The sequence below is a fragment of the Panthera tigris genome, chromosome A2 (assembly GCF_018350195.1).
Source record: "Panthera tigris isolate Pti1 chromosome A2, P.tigris_Pti1_mat1.1, whole genome shotgun sequence".
Lineage (NCBI taxonomy): Eukaryota > Metazoa > Chordata > Mammalia > Carnivora > Felidae > Panthera > Panthera tigris.
This window is the reverse complement of record NC_056661.1, coordinates 104,001,932-104,011,611: the sequence shown is the minus strand read 5'-3', so window position 1 is coordinate 104,011,611 and position 9,680 is coordinate 104,001,932. Positions and strand designations below refer to the sequence as shown.

At 38.8% G+C, this 9,680-nt stretch overlaps 1 protein-coding gene across 2 annotated transcripts in view; it reads left to right on the top strand.

Moving 5' to 3' along the window:
- Positions 1–257: 257 nt before the first annotated feature.
- Positions 258–9,680, top strand: part of THSD7A (thrombospondin type 1 domain containing 7A) — a 437,882-nt gene continuing 428,459 nt past the window's right edge. Inside the window, exon 1 of one of the 2 annotated variants that reach the window (XM_042967298.1) lies at positions 258–453. In XM_042967298.1, the coding sequence (XP_042823232.1) occupies positions 273–453 (181 nt within the window). In that variant the 5' untranslated portion in view covers positions 258–272. The remainder of the gene's footprint in view (positions 454–9,680) is intronic. The other variant, XM_042967289.1, reaches the window with a different exon arrangement.

Below are 9,680 nucleotides of genomic sequence, written 5' to 3'. Positions count from 1 at the left end.
GGCTGCCTCCCTCGCCGCTAGGACCTGCCACTCTGCGCGGAATGGCAGCCGCAGCAGCATCCCCGCCAGCGGCAGCGGAGGCTGCAGCCACGGCCACCGCGGACGCTATTGTTCCCCGGTGTTAAACGCGCTTTCGCTCCTTTTCATCTGAAACGAACAATAGCAGGGAAGAGCTTTGCTTTCTGTAGTCCTTGGGAAGACAGGGTGAGGGCGCAGAAAAATTCCCTGCCGACCGCGTTCCGGATCCGGACCCTGGAGCGGCTGCGGGCGGCATGGGGCTGCAAGCGAGGCGCTCCGCGTCCCGGAGCCCAGGCGCCGCGGGCCCGCGCCCCGGTGTCCTGCCGCCGCTGCCGCCGCCACTGCTGCTGCTGCTGCTGCTGCTGTGCCCGGGCGCCTGCGGGGCTGTGGCTCCCGGCCAGGCTGAGGCGTCCACTCCGTATCTGTGGAAGACTGGTAAGTGGCACAGAGTTCTCCCTTCTTCTCCTCTCCACCTCTGGGTCCGTATTACAAAGCTGCTGTGGCTTCAGGAGGGACCCCGGTGCATCTTGAGAGCCCCGGTGTAGCGGGATCCTAAGGTGAAAAGTACGAGTACTAGGAAGCAAATTGGGTCATGCCCGATGCTATTAGGGAAGAACAACCTAGCAACTAAGAGGCATGAGAGAGCCACGGGAATCGTGTTTCTCTCGCAGCTCTGTGGTTAATGAGGACACCCAACACGGTGCTTTCATAATGAAGTGCGTTCTTAACCTCTGGGCTTTCATTCTACCGAGAGTTCCTCAACTATATTTCTAGCAAAGAAGAGGCAAGCAGCTCACACCCGGTCTTCATTCTGTCTTCAGGCACTTTGCTCAGTGCCATGAAACGTGTGGGTATAGAGTTGAATTTGTTAAGTATAGCTTTGTGAAATGTGGGACACGTGGAAACAAGCCAGATGAGGGCAGTTCTAACAGCCAAAGGCAGATGGGGCTCCAGTGAGCTCACGGAGAGGGTGCAAAGATCAATTCTTAATGAGTGAATGCCGTGATTTTTCAAGTGTGCAGTCGTAAGGATGTTTAGGTTTAAACTTTTCCTGCCTTGAGAATTCTTCGGTTTTGTTTTCAACCAACTAACAAAAGCAGCAACTAATTGTGCCTCAGAAGCTCCAGGCAAACTGCTGACTCGAGGTCCTGGTGGGACAGTGACAAGCAGGAAAACAATACCAAGTGAGGAATTAACTCCCCTTTCTCCAGTGTCTTTTTTTCTCCTCTAAAGGACGCTGAGAATTCTTTAGCAGACCTGAAACTTGGCATGTGTATAGAAATGAAGTAGGAAACATTATTCCTGTTGCTTAGGGGTAGGGGTAAATTAAGAGTTTCTTGTCAATGCCTAAACGTTAAGAGAAGCATGCAGTAGAAGGGAGGGAAAAGATGTATTTGTCATGGGATTGCAAACAAGTTACACAGACTGGGTCTCTTTCCTGGTGGCAACTATCTGTAGCCCCCAGCTGCAAAGAGAGGCTAGTCTACTCTACAATTACACCAATATTCTGAAATTTTAAAGAAGTTGCATCTCTCCGGCAACTTGGGGAGAAGATTGAACAGAAATTTATTTCAAGCCAAAGTACCTAATTTGCTTCAGAATGTTGCAAGAAATAGCACACACTTTTAGGAAAGCCATTTGGATGTCAGTGTTAGCCACTCTTGTTGCCATTTGGAGTTTAAATATTGTTGACTAGTGGATGCAGATGAGATCATATTTATTTATTTCACATTCAAACAAAGAGTTGAAGATCTTCTCTAATTTGGCTAAAGCCATGGTTTTACTTTTCTGAAGCTTGGTCATAACAAAAACCAATAATCAAACTATAATTTACCATTAAATGGTATTATTTGGAGGTTTGGGAAGAACTTCTCCAGTAGGTAAGTACTAGACAAAATAGTACTTGCCTGCTTGAAATTTGTGCTGTTAAAGTAAGAAAACCCAAGCAGTAATTCAGATAGAATTAGAATCTAGGCAACATTCACTGTGCAGCATCTGAGGTGCCAATATATGTCAACATAAATGTCATGGTGGGAACACAAACCAATAAACCATTTAAAATAGTGGAAACCTCTCAGGAGCAAGGATATGGAGACCTTGGTTCCACTGCCAGTGCCAGCTCTTGCTAGCTAGAAGAATGTTGGCAGGTTCATTTAACTTTTGACCCCTCGTTTTCTCAGCTGCATATAAATGCAGTGATACCTTCTTCTGACTATTCATAGTGTTATGAAGAGCAAATGAGTGAGTTATGAGAAAGTAATCTATAAATTTCAACATGATATGCATGTGAAAATATAAGCTAGTACGATGAGGGTGATAATGTCATCTCTTTTATGGTGGTCCTTGGTTTGGTGGGGAAAAAAAGTGAAGTAAACTGGAGAGGAAAATTTTCCCTCTTTATTTTTTTTTCAAGAGGGAAAGGAGGCTTTGCTATTATCTCTAAAGAAATTGAGAGTTGTTATCAGATGAATTAGGAAATATTTAAAGGAGTGGGATACACTGTAAATGAAAATGTAGAGATGAAAGAATTTGTCGATGAAAATAGGAAGAGAATTGGGAGAGAAAATGAGGTGAGGTGAGACTGTGCAGGATGTCTGTTCGAGTTTCTTGGTCTCGGTACAGCTACTAATAGGGAGTTAAATTATTGGTCACATCCCTGAATTACAGGGATGTAGTAAAAGGTACACTGGTTGAGCAGCTGGGACAGGAACTCTTAACACTGTGTTTATCACTAACAAGCTGTAGAGCATTGGCACAGTCATTTAATGACTTTGGTTCTTGGTTTCTGAGTTTGTAATATTCATTGATTAGAAAAAATGATATGTAAGGGCCTTCTTGTGCCTTAACATGCTTCATATGTATGTATGTATATGCACATACGTACACCATAAACGCATCTATGTACATATACCCATAGTTTATTAAGGTGTGTATATATATATATATATAATACATATACATAATAAATAGGTTTATAATACATGATGTATGGTATATAATGTATAATATAGGAAAGTCTAAGGTATATATTATATGAAAGTTTTATTAAGTCAACTCACAACAAAGAGTTATCGAGGACTCAGTTATGTGAAGTCATTGAGGTAGAGGCTGACTAGAATATTGACATCCCTTCCCTCAAGAAATTCATAATTGAACAATACTGTAAATACACAACAGCACATGGCGTACCATAGTCATGAACAAAACTGTGAAAACAGGGAAGTTGTGTAGCTGATAAAGGGGGCTGTAGAAAGTTTTAAGGAGGAGTTAATATTGATGGGGGTTTTGGAAGATGAGAACTGGATTGTTTACTCTGGGAGGAGTGGAAGTCTATTTCAAGCAGAGCAAAGAAAGAAAATAAAAGTAGAAGCATGCCAGCATTCTTAGGTCTTGAAAGCACTGCACTGCAACTCAAGTGTAGGATGTTTGGTGGGAATGAATGGAGGAATGCCAATTTGATGAATTCGGGCAGGTTGTAAGAAAACCTTCAAACTTTGGTAAAAGATGTTGGAGTTTTAACCTAAAAGCAAGTGGAAGCTATTGGCAGCTTTATGCAGAGGACTGACATATTCTTTTCCCAGAATGGAGAGAGATAAGTGAAGAGGCTGGGAGGTCAATAAGGAGAGGGCCTGAGAGGCCTGAGAGGAGAGGAGGGCTAGAGATCACATTGCAGAAGTGTTACCTCAGCTTTAGATTGTAGGGAATGCTGTGCCAAGGAGAGGAGGAATTCATTCCATCAAGATTGCCATCATATCTGCACCTAGTTCCTTGAGGTAGAGGATATGAAAGAAGAAAGAGCCAATTTCCTGGGGTTAGAGAAGAAGAATATCAGTTTACTTTCAATATAGCAAACATGAGGAGTAATCCATTCAAATGAATGTATCTGATGGGAAAACTAGTGACTGTATGGGCAGTTTAGGAGAAAGGCTGAGAGCATAGACTTGGAACTCAATAAATGTATAATATTTCAAAGCATGGTAGTTGGAGGGATGATTAAAAGAAAAGAAATACTTAAAAGAGGGGCCAGGGCACTTTACAGGGAATATTGATATTGAAAGGGCCATTGTTGAGGAGAGACGTGTGGAAGGGTGAAAGACAGTGTGGTCACAAGAGGTCCAAGGAAAATGGCAATAGGTGCTAAATGGAAGAAGATGTTTTATGAAGGGGATGATGGCAAAAAGTATAAGACATTTCTGGAAGACTGGAAAAGAATTATGAAATATTTCAGAAATGATTGAATAAAATGGGGAATTTGTAAGATAATTCTCAGTGTTTTGGGAACGGATGTTTTAACTGGAGTAGTAGAGTTAGAAACTTATTTGAATAATAAACAAGATAATGAAAAAGGTATGATATTGATGAAGTCAAATAACTAAGGGGTGTTGACATCACTACACTTGTTTTTTAATAGTGAAAACCTCAGAATATGATACTAAAAATGTTTATTAAAATACAAAATTAAATATCTAACAGTTTTGTGACAGATTTAAGAGGTAACGTATTTGTGTGAATAATTAAAACATATTTCATAAACATAGATAAAGCACTTTATTAATGGAAGATAAATAATTACTGATATTAGTTTTTCACTCTTCAATATTCTAGAATATGGAATTTTTCAGTAGTAATTATGACCAATAATATTTACCTGGCATTTCTAAATTAAGAACGTGAATCCGTTGCGTAAGATATCATCGACTTAACATGAATAGGACAGAAAACAGTGAACACCTGCAACTTTTATCAACTTCTGTCACAGGTATATTTTCAGAAAGGTCTTAATGAAGTAACTGTATTTCTTGCTTTTAACTGATGTATAGTTGATATACCATGTTACATTGGTTTCAGGTGCACAGTATAGTGATTGGAACAGGTTTGTACATTAGGCTACGCACACCGTAAGTGTAGCACCCATCTGTACCATACAACCCCATTAAGATACCACTGACTGTATTTCCTATGCTGTACCTTGTATTCCTGTGATTTATTCATTCCACAAGTGGAAGCCTGTATCTCCCACTCTCCTTCCCCCATTTTATCCTTTCACTCACCCCCCTGTCCTCTGGCAACCTTTGGTTTGTTCTCTGTACTTATGGATCTGTTTCTGCTTTCTAAGTTTTGTCTATTTATTTGTTTTTGTTATTTAGATTTCGAATAGAAGTAAAATCATATGGTATCTGTCATTTTCTGTCTGACTTATTTTACTTAGTATGTTACTGTCTAGGTCCATCTGTGTTTTGACAAATGGCAGGATCTCATCCTTTTTTGTGACTGAGTAATAGTCTATTGTGTGTGCTGTGTGTGTGTGTGTGTGTGTGTGTGTGTGTGTGTATGCCTTCTTTATTCATAGACACTTGGTGGCTTCCATACTTGGGGTATCGTAGATAATGCTGCATTAATATAGGGTCCATATATCTTTTGAATTGATGTTTTCATTTCCTTTCTTCTGGGCATTTACCCTGTAGTGGAATTGCTGGATCATATGGGAGTTCTATTTTTAATTTTTTGAAGAATCTTCATACTGTTTTCCACAGTGGCTATACCAATTTACATTTCCACCAACAGTGCGTGAGGGCTCCTTTTTTCCCCCACATTATCACCAATGCGCATTAATTATTTCTTGCCTTTTTGATTTTAACTATTCTGACAGGTATAAAATCATATCTTATTGTAGTTTTGCTTACATTTCCTTGATGATTAGTAATTTTGAGCATCTTGTGTCTGTTTACCATCTTGGCTTGTCTTCTTTGGAAAAATATTTATTCAGGTGCTCTGCCCGTTTTAATCAATATTTTTTTTCTGGTGTTGAGTTATGTAAGTTCGTTATATATTTTGGATATTAACTTCTTATCAGATCTATCATTTGCAGATATCTTTTCCCATTCAGTAAGTTGGCTTTTCATTTTATCGATGATTTCCTTCACTCTGCAAAAGATTTTAATTTTGATATAGTCCCAAATTGAGTTAATTTTTATACTAATGAAATTACACTGAAATCCAAGAAAAAGGTACACACTAACCATTGTTTAGAACTCAGGGGATTAAGATATTTATCAGTGTGAGTTTTCTCTCAAGGAAATCACTTCTCACGTTAAACACTTTTGAACTAAGTTGATCCAGTGCAAGGCAATACTATTAACAACAATCACTGTGTCCTTTACACTGTTAGTCGTGTGTAAAATAATTCCCTACTTTTTCACTATAAAATAAAAATAAGGATTATTCTTTTCTTTCATGTACTTGTCCTAATATAAACTATTCTGTAGTGCATATGGAAAAATATTAATCCTAATTCTACCATTCATTAAATAACAAAGGAGGGAGGGACGTCATTCCAGGTAGTAGTAACATGAAAGTGGCATTATCCTAATAAAAGTGTTTTGCACTTCAGCTGTGCTTAATTTGGAACGTGGCATAGTTTGCTCATTAAATAGATATGGAGATAGGAGATAGAGTGGACAATGTGGGCGTAAAAGTCAATACAGAGGAACATGGATCACAATGCTATATTTTATCTATGTTATTAAATTATGTCATCTTCAATATGGCTAAATATGTATTACGTAGAGGTTTTCTGAATTTTAATTAAATACGGTAGCATATGTAATATATTAGTGGAGTGTTTGATATATGTTAGAACTCTGATCAGTGAATGGCGTCTTTTATTATTTTTATTATTCTAATATATAATACAGTGGCTACTTAATTTTATGACCTGGAACAAGTCCAGTAATATGCATTAGCTTTCTTGAAATCACTTGTTTGGTAAATGCACTAGAAGTTACAAATTGATACAGTGCGAGATACTCCATCAGATTATAAGAAAGGCAGCATTGTGGGGATGGAAAGAACACGGGCTTTGGGATCAGACAAACCACTATTTAAATCTGCCTCTACCTTACTGGTCAAGTTAGTTAAACTCTCTGATTTTGTTTTCTCACCTTAGCATAGTGACAGAAATTCTGAAGTGAGAGGCCATTTGCAAAGTTTTGACTGGTAGTAAATGGAAAGTGCCTAGCACAGTGCCCTAAATGTGATAGATGTTCAAAAAATGGTTTCTTCCATTCTTGATTTTTGTTCCCCCCAAAATGACATCACAAGGAGGAATTTTACAGATTTAACACATTCATCAGTCTTCTCCAGACAAGTGGCACCGTGAAAAACCAAACAAATCAAGGAAGAGAGGTGGTTTTATTATAGGCTCATCTTTTTTTATTGCTTAGACACTTTGATGTAGACAGTGTGGAGCACAGACCATAAAAATATTTTGAACAGCAAATTCAGGGTGAATTATATAAATAGAAATTTTTATACCTCATTTTGTGCTGTGTTTCAAGGGCTTTCTCAAGAATCTGAAATGTTAGATTCTTGAAAGTGGTCTTGTGACCACTGCTTTCCAACTTAATTGTTTTCACAGAATTGTTTTTATGTATTCATTAATTATGCTTACTAGATGATCATTTAAATTCTTTTTAAAAATTAAGTTTCTTTCTTTTGTGAGAGAAAGGAAGTGAACACAGCAGGGGACGGGCAGAGAGAAGGAGAGACAGAATCCAGGTCAGCCTCCACACCATCAGTGCAGACCGATCTGGGGCTTGAACTCAAGAAGTGTAAGATCATGGCCTGAGCGGAGATTAAGAGACGTTTAACCCACCACGACAGCAAGGTGCCCCTAACTACATTTTTAAAAACGAAAGTTTCTATCTTGTTTCCCTACCCTTCTTTCTTAGCGTATGTAACCCTGTTCAAAATTCATTAAGAGCTTATTGATTGCATCATAAAGTGAAATGCTCAGGTGGTTTTGTGAAACTTTAATATCTTAATGGACTGCGGTAACTCAGGTCCCTCATTATGCAAATTATAGATGGCTACCTGGTTTGCAAAATAATAGAAGCCCCGATCAGGACTGAGGTTGAGTGCTGTAGAGCAACACAAACCCACATTCTTTCCTGCCTGTTATTGCAACCTAGAAAAACTGGTCTGATGGTGGTGGGATGAGATGCTGACATTCAAGGGGAGAGTGAAAGCCTCTGTCTGGTGAATATATAGAATAGGCTCTCTCGGAATTAAGTGGTCCTTAATGAAAGAAACCTTAGGGAAGTGGCATCAGGAAAATCTATTTTTTCTATCACAAGAACATCACAGAGTGTGAGTTAGAGGTGCCGATGAGTCATAAGGTAGAGATTTTTTTTCTATTTCTTTGTCATCCACACTTCATACTTGACACTTTAGAGTGCATTAAAATGATGAAAAATAAAGGAATTTGCATTGAATTCTCAGGTATCTGAGCAATAAGAAAAACAGTGTTTAGAGGAAGTGATATAACAATTAAACACATGTTTAGGAAAGAGTGGAGGAAAACAAGGTAGTGCTGAAAACAGGGTTACTAACAAGTAATCCATCTACTGCTTCGGATAACCTGGCCTAACCAAAAGGATGTCCTTTCATCTTCCAGAAGTACTGTTGAGCTAATTGATATTTTGCATAGTTTACCATGTGAAGTTGTAATCTCTAGGGTATTACTTTCAGAGTTATGCCATGAGAAAATAAATAAGGAGATGTACGGAAAAGGCACAAATGTGCTTCAGGACCATGTATTTGGATAATGTTGAAGGGGGGACTCTACGTCTGAGGAGCCATCAGAGATCATCCACATAGAATTTAGTGAGCCATCTCCACAAATCTGGGAGAAGCTTTGCATGGCTCTAAAGACTTGGGGAGAAAATGAGACATTACAAGAGAGCAACACATCAAGGAGAGAGAGGTAGAAACAGGCAAATCTTCTGCCTTCTTTTACAAACTATTTTTAGTAGGCTTTATTCTCTGAGCAGTTGTAGGTTTACAAAAAACTAATCAGAAAGTACAGAGTTCTCACATACCCCCTCATTCTTCTCCTATTTCTCCCTATTATCGACATCTTGCATCAGTGTGGTACATGTGTACCATTGATGAACCAGTATTGTTAGGTTATTACTTAAAATCCATAGTTTATAGTGGGGTCAGTCACTCGGATACATTCTGTGCCTTTAGACAAATAGATAATGACATGTATCTAGTAATACATGTATCCACTGTTAGAGCATTATACAGAGTAGTTTCGTTGCCATAAAACTCCTCTGTGCTTCACCTACTCGTGTCTCAATCCATCCCTCTATCTTTCCAAATCTCTGGTAACCACTGATCCTTTGATCTTCTTATGTCTCCATACATGTGCTTTTCTTGGAATATCTTATAGTTGGAACCATAAAGTATGTGACCTTTTCTTTCACTTTGCAATAATGCATTAAGTTTCTTCTATGTCTTTTCATGGCTTGATATCTCATTTCTTTTCATCACTGAGTAATATTCTGCTCTATGGACATAACACAGTTTGTTTATCTACTTACATATTGAAGGACCTCTTGGTCACTTCCAAGTTTTGGCATTATGAATCTGCTGTAAACATCTGTGTGTAGGTTTTTGTGTGGATATGTATTTATCTCTGTTATGTGGAGACGAGGGAGCACAATTGGTGGGTCATATGGTGAAGAGCACCTTTAATTTTGTAAGCAGCTGTCTTTCAAAGTGGCTGTACCATTTGCATCCCATCAGCAGTGAATGAGGGTTCCTGGTGCTCCACGTCCTGGCCAGTGTTGTCAGTATTTTGAATTTAGATGTTTTAA